The sequence below is a fragment of the Arvicanthis niloticus genome, chromosome 3 (genome assembly GCF_011762505.2).
Source record: "Arvicanthis niloticus isolate mArvNil1 chromosome 3, mArvNil1.pat.X, whole genome shotgun sequence".
Classification (NCBI taxonomy): Eukaryota; Metazoa; Chordata; class Mammalia; order Rodentia; family Muridae; genus Arvicanthis; species Arvicanthis niloticus.
In genome coordinates this window covers 72,260,608-72,277,398 of record NC_047660.1, presented here as the reverse complement: position 1 = coordinate 72,277,398, position 16,791 = coordinate 72,260,608, and the positions used below count along the sequence as shown (strand labels likewise).

Genomic DNA, 16,791 nt, shown 5'->3' with positions numbered 1-16,791 from the left:
TGATGAGTACAGAGAAATATTTGTGACTTTCCATAGCCTTTGAAGGTAACACCAATAGTGCTTGCTTCAGCAGTGAACATACCAAAAAGAAAAAAAAAAGAAAGGAAAAGAAATGCTTTTAAATAATCACAATTAGCTGGGCCTGATGACATGCTTTAATCTCAGCAGGAGAGTACAGGCCAGCAGATCACTGCATTTGAGGCCAGCTTGGTTTACATAGTGAGTTCCAGGCCAGCCAGGGGTACATAGTGAGACCTCATCTCAAAACCAAACAAAAACTATATATGTATGTACATATGTATGAATATATAAAATAATTACAATAAAATATACGAATTAAATGGTACTTAAATGTGTCAGAAAAGTAAACATGAATATAAAAATCAGTAGATGGAAATAATCAAGTAGTAAATATATGTGTGTGTATTCTTAAGGTATTTTATCAGATCATATAATTCTATAACAAGGCAATCTCACTGAAAAGAACATTTCTAGATTTATCTGAAAATATACTCATGACATCAGACTAACATGGCTAGCAGAAGCAATTTCAGTACATCAAAACTAACCTTCCAAATGCATTAAACAATGATACTATTTCTTGTCTGGTTAGCTGGAATTCATAACTTGGCCCGCTTTCCGGCATACTTGCTATCAGTTTTTCAGAAAACAAGATCTTCAGAGCAGTGCCCAGACCCTGAGTCTAAAACAGAAACAGGAAACACAGATGAGGGAACTGCTCGCCAACGGATGAGTAAGGAGCCGGAGCAGGCTTACCTGAAGCTTTCCCCACAGGCGGCACTTGAAGCAGCCAACACAGTCCATGATTCTGGAGATGTTTCTAAAGTGTAGTCGGAAGTCCTCCTACAAACAATGTAACAGAATCATGTAAGAACTGCTTCCCCTGTGGATTGTGTATCACAGGGCACCAGAGCATCTGCTACCTATGAGAACCCCTCCCTATCATTTCAGTTAATCCTCACCAGAGATCCAAAACCACATACAATACACATTAAGTAGCAGGCCTAATTCACACCCCTAGTAACCTGTACATTTTGAAACCAGCCCTGCCTCACTCCAAATCCACACCAGCTGAAAAGATTATCTAAGTCATTTAGTTGTATACATCAGTATTGGCAGTTGTAGAATAAAAGGGTATCACCCAAAAGGTACAGGGAGGGAGGATTGAGGAAGGTGGCCTTTGATAAAGTTAAATTATAGTTCTCCTTTCCTGGAATTAAGAAAAACACTAAAGATTATTACTGATTTATTGACATCGGTAGTAATATATAATTATATATTTGCTACTAACATAATTTATATTTATTATATATTATCTACTAATATATATTTACTACTAATATATAATTATATTACTATGTGTGTAATATATATACACACATGCAAAATTAATAGCCATGTATGCACCACCAAACTTTAAAAATATTCACTACAAATATAATTCAAACTCCATAATTATCATCCCCCATTTCTGTGCCTGTCCTCTAGTACTGTGCAACATCTGGAATGTTGTTCAGTTTATATTTTTATGCATTTAAATATGTATTTAATACATTTAATATGCATATATATGCGTATAAATATATATGTGCGTGTTTATCCACACCAGAGCATTACGTTGTTCATAACAGACCAGCATACACTTTAACACCTTCCTCCCTTTGTTACTTATGGACCAGTTCATTAAGAGAACATCCTATTTTCAAACGAGAATACCAATGGGATAAAGATGCAGTGACTAACATACCTAAAGCCCTGGGCTCTGCCTCCATGACTACATAAACCAGGTGGTAGAGACCTGTAATCTCAAGGAACCTCTCAGCTACACTGAAAGCTTAAAGCTTTCACTACACTAGCGATGAAACCATCTCAAAAAAAAAAAAAAAGCACCTTTTTAAATGTGCTATAGACAGTTTTCATGATTTAATAGGAAGTTTCCTTTAGTGTTCTGACTTTTAAAAAGGGGGTTGGGGGTGGGAAAATCTCCTCAGGGTTGAGTCCCTAGTTGCTTATCCAATACCAATTGGTCAGCCCTGAATGCATATTCATACAACATTATGCAGATTAAAGAGATCTACACTGTGTGTGTGTGGGGGGGTAACAGTGACAAAGAAAAGGAGACCATGAACTAGAGAGGAATCAAAGGACGGGGGCAATGGCAGAGGTTGGAAGGAAGAAAGGAACAGAGAAACTGACCCAACAGTAGTTTAATTCCAGGTTTGGAGGATTTTTTTAATTGAAAAAGCATCATACTTTTAACTACTAGAGAGGAAGGGGCTTGTAAGGCCCAACTCCTCCCAGAGGGCCTACTGACAATTAATAGCTGTTCCAGAGGTCTACAAAATCTATATGGAGACAAGTTATCTAGAGAAGAAGCAGCAGTCCACACAGGCTCCATGAATGTCCAAGCAGATGTAAGTATCATAGGCCAGTGATACATGTTCACTTAAAGAATGTCACTGAATACAAAGTAAGTTTTTTGTTTTTTGGGGTTTTGTTTGGTTGGTTGGTTGTTTTGTTTTGTTTTGTTTTGTTTTGTTTTGTTTTGTTTTGTTTTTCCAGACAGGGTTCTTCTGAGTAGCCCTAGCTGTCCTGGAACTCACTCTGTAGACCAGGCTGGCCTCGAACTCAGAAATCCACCTGCCTCTGCCTCCCAAGTGCTGAGATTAAAGGCGTGCGCCACCACTGCCTGGCTACAAAGTGAGTTTTTTGACAAATTATATTTTACATTACAAGATACTAAAAATGGACTAATGTAGAAAGGACTTAAAAGTCTTTTACTTTAAGAGACAATCATTCTTGCAAGTTATAAACATTATTATAAAAAATTATGCCTGCTCTAGTCTAAGGTTAGTGTTGGAATCTATATAACCCAAATATTTGAACAGAGCATCTTCTGAGTAAATCTTTGCATGATATGTACAGCTAGCACGCAGGGTTGCTTATAATAGCCAAATACCATTATAAAATTAATGCCAACCACATAAAATGAGTATAGCCTACCTATATGAATGTGCTAGTAATTTACTGGATTAGGAGAAAATCTTTGTAATTTCCACAAACAACCACAATGTCTATTAATCTGGATCTATTCCAATGTTATCTCTGATTAGAAAACTATACAATCATTAAAATAATCAGAAATTAAATTATTAATTAAAGCAGAGCCTTGCTGCTCTGTTGCTCAGGCAGGCACTCCCTCCCCTCCCAGCCAGTCAGGAAGTACAAGTACACAAGCCATATCCAATGTTCTCATCGTGGATTACAGTCATTTGGGAGAAGGATCAAACTCAACTGACTGGTTCTTGCCAAAATTCTCAAATGTCTTATAAACCTTCAGACTCCATTCTGTTTTGAACACTAGCAATTCTTTCTATCCGTACACTGCTACCATAAAGGAGCCATAATGAAAACTTAATTCATTTGGTTTTTTTGAGACATAGTTTCTCTGTGTAGCCTTGTCTGTCCTAGAATTCACTATGTAGACCAGGCTGGCCTTGAACTTACAGAGATCCTCCTGCCTCTGCCTCCTAAGTGCTGGGATTAAAGCATACCACCATTGCCAAAAAAATCAATTTATAAATAATGTTCAAATCTATGTTTACCAGAAAGCTTTTAAATCTGATGCAAATATTTTTTTAATTTTCTATAACTTTTTTTTCTGTAAGGACTATACATAAACTTCAAAGCACATAAAAGCTGACTGTTCTGGAATTCAGATCAAAATAAAACACTATGAGAAATATTCCTAATTTGTACAGTCTAAAAAAAGAGCAGATGCCAAAACACTCATCAACAAACCAGCAAATGAAGTATAAATACGAACATATTAAAAACCATACAGAAAAGGAGTCTTACTGCGCCATCTTCCCCTCACTTTCCAGCTCCTGGAAGCTGTGTGGATTGCATAACCACTGAGATCCAAGTCTGTGTCTAGATAGCACTCAGGGCAAAGAGACTGGTATCAAGAACAGCTGACTAACAGCTGACCTCACAACGATGCACGAAAAGAACTTACTTCACAGACTGATCGGCTTAGCTTCTTCCATCAGCATGAGAAGCAGGGAGGGAGTTACAGATACTCTGGGGAAGTCACATCAAGCCCACAAGCTATGAGGCAGGCAAGACTCAGTATGAAGTATAAATACCTTAAATTTATTTTCTAATTGACAATCAGATTGTTTATGGTATGCAATGATATTTTGATATTCACTACTTAAAGTGGAAGAATAAAACCATAATAACTAATTCATAACATATGCTTTTATAGTAAAATCTGCTCTTAACAGTTCTGAAATATATAATACCTGACTGTTTATTCATCATCCCCTGAGCAATTGGCCACTAAAGCTTCTGCCAATGGGCACTCAGCTCTGAGCAAGATTTCCCACCTAACCCATCTCTGTCCACAGCCTCTCTAAAGCATCGTTTTACTCCACTCCCAATAACACTGTTGTTTTACAGTCATCCCTGCACAGTTGCCAGACTGTGTCTAACAATTAAGTTGATTCATAATTACCTTTAGTTTTTGTGCTTCATTTTTATCTCCAGCAAAAAAAGAATTCTCATCAAAATGCAAAGGAAATGACCTGCATTTAAACAAAAAAACATTTATGTTCATGAATTAGAAGCATCAAAAATCTTGCTAATATATTTTATTTGTCAGAGATAAATAATATAATTTAACAAAGAATAAAAATCAGTAAAGCCAACACCAATGCAAACAAATACTTATCCTCAAATATAAATTCTAAGTGTATTAGAAGTCAGGCCTTAAACTTAAGACTATGCAGATAAAAACAATGCTGGCATTAAGAACATAAAAAATGTGTAATACGTAAGTCAAAGCAAAGCCAAGGTCTTCCAGAAGCTCTGGGAAGGACAGGAGATGCACACCCACATTCCCAGACCTCTGGAGCTGAGGCAGGAGAATCTGACCATCTCAAAACAACTAAAAGTTCAATGAACAGAACTACATTTACATTATTTTAAAGACAGCTTCCTTCTCTAGCCAGTAATACAGACTTTACTCTGGACACCACCCCTCACCCATGTTAATACATATGTTGTCATGTATAGCACCTACTTGATTTCATGAAGTATCTCCAGAAGTAACGCTTTGTTTTCTGCATCCTGAACTTTATTTCCAGTGAAGAGCTGAAAATCTGGGCGCTCAAAAAACGGAAGTACTTTAGAGAGAGCCCTTAACTCTATCAAGTACAGAAAGTACAAGTTCTTCAGCCTTCTGGGACCTTCTCCTTCTGTCACAATCCCATCAAAGCGCTGCTGAAATTCTGTGACATTGTGGCCCCATTTCTTTTCCAGCCAAGTATCTAAGAAGAAAGAACATTAAATGATTGAACTGTACAGTTAAGTAATTTTCATTTTAATTGTAAGGAACTACTTATACTTATAGAAGTCAATTTCATTTTGTAGTTAAAAAACACAATTCAACCAAAAAACAGTATATGGTTTTTTTTTAATTTTTATTTATTTTATTTTATGTATATGACGAATACACTGTAGCTGTCTTCAGACATTCCAAAAGAGAGCATCGGATTCCATTACAGATGGTTGTGAGCCACCATGTGGTTGCTGGGAATTGAACTCAGGACCTTTGGAAGGGCAGTCAGTGCTCTTAGCCACTGAGCCATCTCTCCATCCCCAAGTTTATGGTTTTTGTTGTTATTGTTGTTTTTTTTTTTTTTTTTTTTAATAATTTAGCCTTAAAAACTCTGCTGTAAACCAGGCATGGTGGTGCATGCCTTTAATTCAAAGCAGAGGCAGGTGGATCTCTATGAGTTCAAGGCTAGCTTGGTCTACACACAGATTGCCAGGACAGCCAAGGCTACATAGTGAGACCTTGCCATCAAAAATAAATGATAAGCCGGGCGGTGGTGGTGCACACCTTTCATCCCAGCACTTGGGAAACAGAGGCAGGTGGATTTCCGAGTTCAAGGCCAGCCTGGTCTACAGAGTGAGTTCCAGGACAGCCAGGGCTACACAGAGAAACCTTGTCTCAAAAAAACCAAAAAATAAATAAATAAATAATAAAAAATGGTAAAATTTCAAAAAATCTGTACTAAGAATTTTGTCTTTTGGAATCCATTCTTAAAGAAAAGGAAACAGGTATTTGATAAAACCAAACTTCTGAATATCAACAACCATAAAATCAAAATATATAATTAAAAGATTCCTAGCTAAGCTGGAGGGGTGGCTCAACAGTTAAGAGCAAGTGCTGCTTTTTCAGAGGATCTGAGTTTAGCTGCCAGCATCCATGGCAGCTCACAGCTTCCTGTAACCCCTGCTCCAGGTGGACACCTCTGGCCTCTGAGGCACCTGTGCTCACATGCACAAACCCGCCCTCCACAACTCAAGTATAATTAAAAATAAAAGCAAAATTTTTTAATGACTTTCTGAAATTACCAATGAGTTTCAAGCATCTATTTCAAATCAGAGTCACCATTTTATTTCTGAAAGGTAAAATACATTCCAGTTTCAGAGGGAATAAGTTATTGAGGAAAAATCAACCATGGTTTCATTTTCCGTCAGCATCCTAAACCATGAGGACAGCAGACAATACTGTACCCATTAAAGTCTACACACAAAGGCTCTCATACAATAACAAACTGTCCTGTTGAGGGTATTTTAATTCCCACAGCAAAACCAAAGAAAATTTCCAAAGTGATATATCTAATTTTGAGAAAATTAATAATACATAGAGCCATTCAACTATATACACATTCCTAGTTACTACTGTTTACAAGTGGATTCTTACTGCCCAATAATCAAAACAAGTCTCTTTTTTTCCCCACCCAGGTAAATACTGAGAAAATTCTAAGAATACCTAAAAAGCAAGTTAATGAAAGATTTCAAAAGTCACATACCTTGTAAAAGATACCTTGCACTCAAATGCACATTAATGCTGGCATGTAGGCCAGAGATGAGCCTGTAGAATGCTCTCTTTTCTACACAGAGGCCTAAAAGAAATCAATGATTTGAAAATTAAAATTTATATGTGAATCTTGGGATTTTAAGAATTACTTTATGATTTAAAAATAAAAAACATTTAAATTTGTTTAAAAGTTTCTAATTACCTTCTAGCCAGCTGTAAAATGTGTTCTCTGAAATTAAAAGAAAAATAAGTCTTATTTTTTCATAACACCAAAATGTGAATGTCCAAGTACTAAGAACTGTTCCAGCTAAAGGTCTAAATCTTATTTCTTCAAAGAAGAGAAGTTTGGGTGTGAATCCAGGTTAAGTGCCACCCTATTCCTCAGTCAGACCTGTCTCCTGACTTCTTCAATAAAATGTTTCATATGTTATCACTGTAGAATTTGGAGTCAGGAGGGATGTCACTCTGTGACACATCACTTGGCTATCACGTTTACAGCTCCTGAGCTCAATCTCCAAGACTGCTCTCCCACAAATAACACACACGCACGTGTTCATACACATACATGTGCATGCACACACGCACACAGGCACATACACTAAATCTAGCAAGATTACATAACTAGATAAATTGCCAAAGCCATCTATGCTTTGAAAATTCAAGACGTATTACATACTTTTAGGTTCGGAAGAAACAATCACTGTAAGATGATTCTGCAGATGGAACAGAATTCCATGCAGCTCGCTACATCCAAAGAGCAGTAGGCCAGCACTAACCACTCTCTCTCGTGCTCTGCGACCTAGTCATACCATTGTCAAAACACTAAAGCTTACTAATTCTGCCTTCAGAATTATGGTCTAAAAAAATAAAATGGGGAGAGGACAAAGAATTTGTAGAAAGGTTACTGTTTTAATTTTAAAGCCTCAAGTAATGAAACCAGTCAGTAATGTCTGAGTTAGCAAAGTATTTAACTAGATAACACAGCTATTAAAACTGACAAGGAAGTATAATAGAACAATAACATGAAAATATTGTGCACATTTTATAAAATATATGATTACACTTATACAGTACTTGCTACAGAGATGATAAATACTATTATGTAGGGATCCTTTTATTTTACTAAAGTTGTTTAAAATGATAATAAACCAGCCAAGCATAAATCTATGGAAGACATAAAAACTATAAACCCAACTACATAAAAACTTCACACGTTAGTCAGAAAAGTAACTAAATAAAAGCAAACAAAAGGCAAACAAGCTGGAAAAGATACATGTTACAATCGTGACAAGGGACTAGTATTTCAAATATAACAGCCCATGAACAATTAAATGTTAAAATACCCATTAAAAAAGTTAAGTGAGGAATAGAAGTCTACAATTAGAATAACTGATATGAACTGTTCAGTCATGCCAGTAACTAAGAGATGACAATTAAAAGTATATTTTTATCTATCAAAACAGCAAAGAAAAATATTAAAGCATGGGCCAGAGAGACGGCCTAGTGGTAAGAGCATGTACTGCTCCTACGGAGGCTCTGAGTGTGTTTCCCAGCACCATGTGGGCAGCTTGCAACGGCCCAGAACTCCACCTCTAGACAGTCTGACACTCTCTTCTGGCCTCCACAGACAAATGCATTCACATGTACACCCACCCCAACACAGAGACACACACATAAATATAATAAAAAATAAACTAAATCTAGGCAGTGATGGCACATGCCTTTAACTCTGGCACTCAGAAGACAGAGACAGGCAGATCTCTGTAAGTTTGAGGTCTATAGAGAAAGTTCCAGGACAGCTAGAGGTACACAGAGAAACCCTGTCTCAGTAAGTAAAGGCACACACCTCCAAACCTGATGACCCACCTTTAACCACAAGGACCCACACAGTGAAAAAAACCCAACTCCTCCCAAGCTGTTTGCTGTGCTCCACACGCATATCATGGCAGCATGTACTCACACACATCCACTAAATAAATAAATACATTTAATAAAATTAAATGTAAGAATGATGGTGAGATAGCTCAGCAGTTAAGAGCACTGACTGGTCTTCTGGAGGTCATGAGTTCAAATCCCAGCAACTGTATGGTGACTCACAGTCATCTGTAATGGGATCTGAAGCCCTCTTATGGGGTGTCTGAAGACAGCTACAGTATATTTACATATAATAAATAAATAAATAAAAAACCTTTGGGCCGGAACAAGAGGGAGAAGGGAAGGGGGGAAAAATGATGTTTAGCAAACAAGAGATTCTGAAAAAAAGACACTTCATGTTGAATGCGTGATTGAGAACCACTGCTCTAAAATAACAAAGAGAGGAAATAAAAACTTACTTTGAGTGTCAGGGGAAGTGGACAGAAATACAGTCTGCCAAAGAACACACATCTGAGTATCAAGCAGAACTGATATATAAATGCATGATAAAAATACGTACCTTTACTTTTTCCTGAAAAATAAAACAAAACAATTTTTTGTTATATTATTATAAATTACCTCCACCTTTTCTTTCTGAAATGCTACACTTTCATGAAAGTAATTTAATGATTCTTTTAGTCAATGTATCCATACAAGTAAGGTCAGGAGAAAGGGCACCCATAGCTACATCTCTAGCCAGGAGTAGTCTAGGCTTACAGAATTCACCCGTGCTGATAGGCAGGGAAGTGTAGCACACTGTCTGCCAGCAGCTCACACATCTAAAGCACCTCTGTGCACCTGGACAGTAATCTTTTTGTGCATTTATTATCCTAAAGCTATAACAAGATTCTGTTAAAGGTTTGTATTACTGCTTTCATTCCTCCAGACTGACAAGATTTAACCTGTGGACTGCTTTTAAAGCCTGTAAAATTCAAATCCCTCATGATGCAGCAGTTTATATGCGGTTGCTTACTTACTGTTGAAACATAATCTTCACTGTTCCTATTTTTCTGTTTTAGATTATTTTTTTATTGAAAAAAAATTTGATATAATACTTTTGGATTACATTTCTCCCTCCCACAACCCCTCTGCATCATCCCCACTTCCTCCCCTCATCATCCCCACAACTCCTCCCCATCATCCCCACAACTCCTCTTCATTACCCCCGCTTCCTCCCCACAACTCCTCCCCTCATCCCCACTTTCTCACATATCCAAACCCACACTCTTTCTTGTTCTCACATTAGAAACAAAAATGCATATACAAATTAGTAGGATAAAAACAAAAACAAAGATGAATAGGACAAAACAAACAAAAGAACAGAAAAAGAGCAAAACAAAACAAAATAAAAATTCCAGATAAAACATTACAAGACAATAAAGCCTCCAAAATCTACCATCGAGTTTGTTATATTTTGCCTGTTTTTCTTTAGCACCATCACTGTTTGTTAAACATATACTCATTAGCAATGTTTTAATATTTTTTAGATGTATTTATTTTGTTTTATATGTATCGATGTTTTATCTGCATGTATGCCTGTGCACCACGTGACTGCCCGGAGCCCGCACAGATCAGAAGAAGACTCCAGGCCCCTGGAGCTGGAGTTATGATGATTATAAGTGTGTACTGAGAACCAAGCCCAGATCCCAGTTTGCCTTGCCAAGACAAACATGATTTATATTTTGGAAATTGTGATATCTTTCGTGTATTTAGGTATTTAGAAGTACTGTTCTATAGATACTGTCTTTATCTATGTGTTTTTCCATCGCTGTGCTGCTGATCATCCTTTATTTAAATGAACTTCTCTCCATCATCTCCACTTCCTCCCATTGTTACAAATGTCACAATGTTTGTTACAACTGTATTATACTGTGTCCCTACACACATACCATGTAGCTTGTTTTCTGATAATCACTGAGATAGTTCCCATTTTCACTAAAATGAATAAAAGTGATTAAATATGAGCTGATAATAGAGAACACTTACCTATGAATCTGCACTTCACCTAATTAGATCAACAGCTTCCCCTGCCCCACCACATACACCTCTGTACCACCTAAAATGTTCTTTCTTTCCTAAGGAAGACTTGACTTACAGCAGTGCTTACTGAGTATGACGTCAGCGTCTTTTCAAATGAACTGAGAAAGTAAAAACCTTACATATTTGCTGAAAGGGCAACAAAGATTCTATCAATAAGCCCTCCTGAGAGACATAGCTGGTATTGTGAATGAGAATGGCCCCTACAAGCGCCAATATTTCAATGCTTGGTCCCCAAACTGTTTGGGAAGGATCAGGAGGAGTGGCCTTGTTAAAGGAGGTGTGTCACTGGAGCTGGGCTTTAGGTTTACAAAGCCCAAGTCATCTAGGCTGAGCCTCCCTATGCCCTAGACTTGTGGATCATATGTGAACTCTCAGCTACTTCTCCAGTGCCATGCACACCTGCCTGCTGCCACATTCCCTACCATGATGGTCATGAATTAACCCTCTAAAACTGTAATTAAAAGTCAAAATTAAGCCCTCTAAAACTCAATTAAATACTTTCTTATATAAGTTGCCTTGGTCACAATATCTCTTCACAACAATATAAAAGTAAGGCAATAAGAATATGTAATGTCTGGGCTGGAGAGACGGCTCAGCAGTTAAGAGCACTGACTGCTCTTCCAGAGGTCCTGAGTTCAATTCCCAGCAACCATATGGTGGCTCACAACCATCTGTAATGGAATCCAATGCCCTCTTCTGGTATGTCTGAAGACAGCTACAGTGTACTCATATACATAAAATAAACAAATAATTCTTTTAAAAAAAAAAAGAATATGTAATTTCTAAAATAACTCAGAAATCATATGTAGAATTGTTTATTCTATAAACTATTATTAACTGAGAGGGTAATTTGAAACTGCATGCCCTCTTGGCATCTACATAATGCCTTGCACAATGGTGAATAACCAGTTCTTGCAAGAATAAGTGATTTTTACACTGTTCTAGACAGTATCCAAAATCAAACTTTTATTGAAATTCTAAAATGTATCAATTTCTCTAATTCTTTTAAAGAAACTGTTCAATGGGGAAAACAATTTCCATCATCATTTATCTAGCAACTTGCTCCATAATTACCAAGCTCTATATTGAGATAATTGCTGCCCATATCCCAAAGTACTAGGGCAGATGAATACGTATATAAATAACAGAATGATGCCACTAGTAAACAGATTATAAGAAGGCAGCAAACAGCATGTGCTGCATCATAGGGAGCCAAAGATGACTTCCAAAAGGGAAGGGAAATGTTCGGGGAAAGGCAGCATTTAGACCATATCTTAAATGTAAATGGACAATGAAAACTTAAATTCAGCGAAACATAAGGCATGTGAACTTATAATCGGATGTGAAATATGAATAGAATTTAAAGTCTTTTACTTGAGGGTTGTGTGTGTATGTATGTGTGTGTTGTGTGTGAGTGTGTGCATTGTGTGTGTACGTGACTCTGTGTATGTGTGGTGTGGTGTGTGTGTGTGTGTGTGTGTGTGTGTGTTATTTGGCTGGGAATCAAGCCCAGCGTGTCAGCCATGGTGACCAAGCACTACACCATTAAACTTACTCTCAAGATCAAGTTATTTTTTAAAATTAGGTAAATGTTTGGAATATTCATTTATCTGGAGGATGAATGAAACTGAAACTGAAGTAAGCGAACAAATACTTAGTGCATCGCAAAAACAGATAGTAAATATATAACCTAATCTTTGTATTATAATGGTCTAACATCATGAATATCCTTAGAAGAATAGCTCTGCCTTCACAAGGGAGAGATTACTGTCTAGAAACAGTGGACTACTTGACCAACTGCCCTTGCCACTTAACCTTGCCTTCTTCTTCACTCTAACCCAAATCCACTTGCCAATAAACAAGAGAAGATGCAAATAACTCACCTTGCCCAGAAGCCAACGGCCTTTGAATTGTCTGTGGCCTACAAACAAAAGGATTGTCCTGTATGAACATCAGTGTTACCAATAATGTTACAGTTGTATCTGATTTAGAAAGTAAAATGTGTTATCAAGCAGATCTTTTGTCCCTGGGAGAACCATGCACATGCACACACACACACACACACACACACACACACACAAATATATACATATTCTTTAGAGCCTTCAGGCTTCTAAGTGAAGAACCTGAGGCATTGTTACCCAGTGATCAACTTCTATTGTAGTGGTTAAGAATTACACAGGAGGTGTTTCTCCTAAGCACTGAACAAACATCTAACTTAAAAGTTTCAGATTCTCCATCTGTGAGCAGTTATGACTATGATACATTGTTAGCATAAGAACTAAAGGAGAAACGTCTGTGACATGTTTAGCACTATGTGTAACATACATCGAGTACACAAAAATGTCACATTGGAGCTGTTCTCGGAAATCAATTTAGGTTGAAGAGGCTAAAATAACTGTGGCCACAGAAAGGAGCCAAGAGAGTAACAGAGGGAGTCTTAGGCTGTAGATGCTAATCTATACCATCCGCTATAGTGACCTTGGTAAATGAAGCAAAGCCCGATTCCCAAATGACTTCATCTACTTAATGAGATCCTACAATCCACTCAGGAATGTTTGTTCAGTGTCTCCAATCCTAAAAAGGTCTAAGTCTTTAAAGAAGTAGTTGTTGCAACTTGTGCCAGTGCCCATGGGGAAACAGGACATTTAAGTTTCTATGTCCCAGTCAATCTTTTAAGAACATGAACTTGATTTGCAGAGGTCTAGGAAGACAATACGTACTTAAAACAGTTTTCTTCATAGATGACACTCCATATCCTCCAAGCATCGGGCCCCTTGTAGCCTGTGTAGCGCTCAGGGTTAAGAAGTAAGTCCACGTACTCAGCATCGGGGGACTGGATGTCTGCAAGACAAAACGTTTCACCAAACCTTACCTATTTCAGAAAAACTTTTTAGGGGAAAGAAAAATAAGGAGAAACAAACAGCCACATTAACTGTACACAAATGTTACAAAAATCCCTGATGCTGCAAGTAGTAAACACAGGAAAGCATGAGCTGGGTGTGACGCACACCTGTGACGCACACCTGTGACCCCAGCACTCAGGAGACTGTCAGGCAGGAGGATGTCTGAGCTTGAGACCAGCTTGGTCTATAACGTGAATTCCAGGACAGTAAGGGTTACATAGAAAAATCCTGTCTCGGGGAGGCCCAGAGGGCCAGAAGAATGAATGGAAATCTGCAGCTGCTGGGCTTGGGGGGATTGGGGGGAGGGAGGAAATCTCTAGGAAGTCCAAGAGACCTGGGATTAGAAAGGCTCCCAGGAGTCAATGCAGGTGACCTTAGTCAAGATGCCTAACAATGGGGACATGAAACCTCGAGAGGCCACCTCCTATAGCAGGCAGGACCCCCAGTGTAGGGATAAGGCCACCAACCTACCCACAAAACTAGCAACCCTAAATTTGTCCAATCTAAAAAAAATGCAGGGACAAAGATGGAGCAGAGACAGAAGAAATGGCCAACCAATAACCAGCTGGATTAAAGGCATCCACCACCATCCATTCTTTTCACTAATTTTTCAAAAGTTCATTAGTCCACTACTATAGAACCATACAAATAATATCAAAATTCAAATTTGATTTAATTTTGCTTAGCCAATGCAGAGGCAAACAATGCAAACAGAAAAAAGATACTAAAGAAAGAATCAATAAATCTTGATCAAAGTCCTAATGCAATCTAAGGCTGTGCAATTTCAGCACCGGCTGCAGACTCAACGTCATGGCTCAATATTCTCTACACTAAAAGCACAGAAAAGGTTCACAGTCCAGCAGCATCTACAAATGACGTCTTCCTTTTTCCTACATTTAGCTACTTTTGCAAAATGTGAAAGAAAGAGAACTATAAACTACTATAAATTACATCAACCTGCAAAATGTAATAGATAATGTTTTATAGAATCTATTTTTAATTTTTAACTGTGGTAAAAATACAGATAATGAACTTGGCCACTTCCACCATATACAGTGAACCAGTAAGTTACACTCACAATGTTGTGTGGTCATTGCCACTTTCTGTTTCCAAAACTTTTCTACCACCCTAAACAGAAATTGTGATCATTCAACAATTAACTCTCCATCTACCACCCCAGCACAGTTACTAACCACTAATCCACTTCCTGTTGCTATGACGTTGCCTGTCCCAGACAGTTCACAAGTGGATTCATACAACACTTGTCTTTGTGCTCACTTCTTTCACCCACCATGCTTCCAAGGTTCTGCCCCATTCGTTGGAAGCTCATTCCCTCTTATTGTTCAATAGTATTCATGTGCATCATATATAACACATTTCAATTATGTTTGCACCTGGTGATAAGACACATGGACCATTTTACCTTGTGCCTCTTATGAACGAACATTACTTTGCCTGTGTCTGAGTCCTCCTCCAATTCTTTTGAGTTACATACCAAGGAATGTCATTGTTAAGTCCAATCGTTTTGCTTAGCTTTTGGAGGGGACGTCACACTATTAGAACTGCGATTTTTAAAGTAATTTTTTAAGAATTGGGGGCAGCTTCTGGAGCAGCTCTTGATAAAGCACTTGACTAGGATCCAAGCCTGAGTTTAATGCTTAATACAGTGAATGGAAGGGAGGCAGGACGGAAGGGAGGCAGGCAAGCAGACAGGGAAGAAGGCAGGTTCACTGACTGACTGGTTGGTTGTGGTTTTTTTTTTTTTTTTTTTTTTTTTTTTTTTTTCTCTTACGGCATCATCTGGAACATTAACACATGCTTTAACAAATGTCATACCATCAACTTCACAGAAACTGTCTGAAGAATCATCGTGCTTGGTCCACTGAAGTACAGCCTTCTGGGTCTCCTCACTTCAAATAAGGAAAATTGTGTTAGTCTCTTTTCCAGTTAACTGTGATGCAGAAAAACAACAAACCACGAAGAGCAAGTCACCTCAGAGATTCATCCACTGCTCCAAGTTGCTCAGCTCGCTCACATTCCTCAATGAGGTTGGCTTCCTCAGAATACTAAATGGAAAGAGAACAGATTTATTACATTTTAAACTTGCTGCTTCCATTTTTGTTTTTGATACAAAGTAGCCCAAAACTGACTCACCATATAATTTCCCTATTTCAACCTCCTGAATGCCGGGATTACAGGCATGAGCCACACAACTTTAAGAAATTAAAAAATTAACCAGGCTGGTTCTGCCTCCCACTATCAACCTGGGCTTCAAAGCATAAAATGACATCTAAAAAGTAGGTGAAAGGCTTTTTTGCCAATTGTTTTTGTCAGAAACACAATTTACTATAATGTTCACAAAATAAAGATCACTGTGATCAACAGTGACTAAGCTGTCCACAAGGAAAAGGTTCTGAGACACATAGAAGCCATGAGGCACATCGGAAGGCAGTGTCCTGGTGACTTGACAATAAGCATTGGCTTTCTCTTCCTCCCTTGCAGCCGTGGCTGTACTTCCTCCCACGCCATAACTGAAGGAACATCTTATACAAAGGATGCCAGTAGCTTCAGATACCTAAAGCATATGCTTTAACAATTAACTATTTTTTCATGGTATCTAAACATGTACATTCATTTTTTTTCCACTAGACCTGTGTACAACACAGACCAAGCTCATGAGACTTGATAATATCACCAAATTGGAAATTATTTCAGATGAAATTTGGCATGTTCACAGTGGTATAGCCATAGACTGAAAATTATTTCAAAAGAAAATTTAAAATGAATATCAAAGGGCCAGGAAATGGTCCAACAGGTAGACATGCTTGCTGTGCAAGCTCAATGATCTGAGTTTGATCCCTAGAGGCCATGTAGGAAGCCAGATGCGATAGTCTGTAATCCCAGCATGCCTACGGTGATGGGAGGCAGAGATAGGAGTGACCTTGAAGATGGTCCCCAGCTTGTAGAAACAAGAGGCCCTATCTCCACACAAACATATATATATATACACCCAAA

At 38.0% G+C, this 16,791-nt stretch overlaps 1 protein-coding gene across 1 annotated transcript in view; it reads right to left on the bottom strand.

Moving 5' to 3' along the window:
- The window catches only part of Ero1a (endoplasmic reticulum oxidoreductase 1 alpha), a 41,837-nt gene that overhangs the window by 3,755 nt on the left and 21,291 nt on the right, over positions 1–16,791 (bottom strand). The window contains exons 5-15 of the mRNA XM_034497789.2: positions 15,769–15,842; positions 15,613–15,686; positions 13,594–13,714; positions 12,754–12,791; positions 9,351–9,362; positions 7,119–7,145; positions 6,909–7,001; positions 5,108–5,354; positions 4,541–4,610; positions 778–864; positions 570–703 (exon numbers count right to left, since the gene is read on the bottom strand). Coding sequence (XP_034353680.1) covers positions 570–703; positions 778–864; positions 4,541–4,610; positions 5,108–5,354; positions 6,909–7,001; positions 7,119–7,145; positions 9,351–9,362; positions 12,754–12,791; positions 13,594–13,714; positions 15,613–15,686; positions 15,769–15,842 — 977 coding nt within the window. The remainder of the gene's footprint in view (positions 1–569; positions 704–777; positions 865–4,540; positions 4,611–5,107; positions 5,355–6,908; positions 7,002–7,118; positions 7,146–9,350; positions 9,363–12,753; positions 12,792–13,593; positions 13,715–15,612; positions 15,687–15,768; positions 15,843–16,791) is intronic.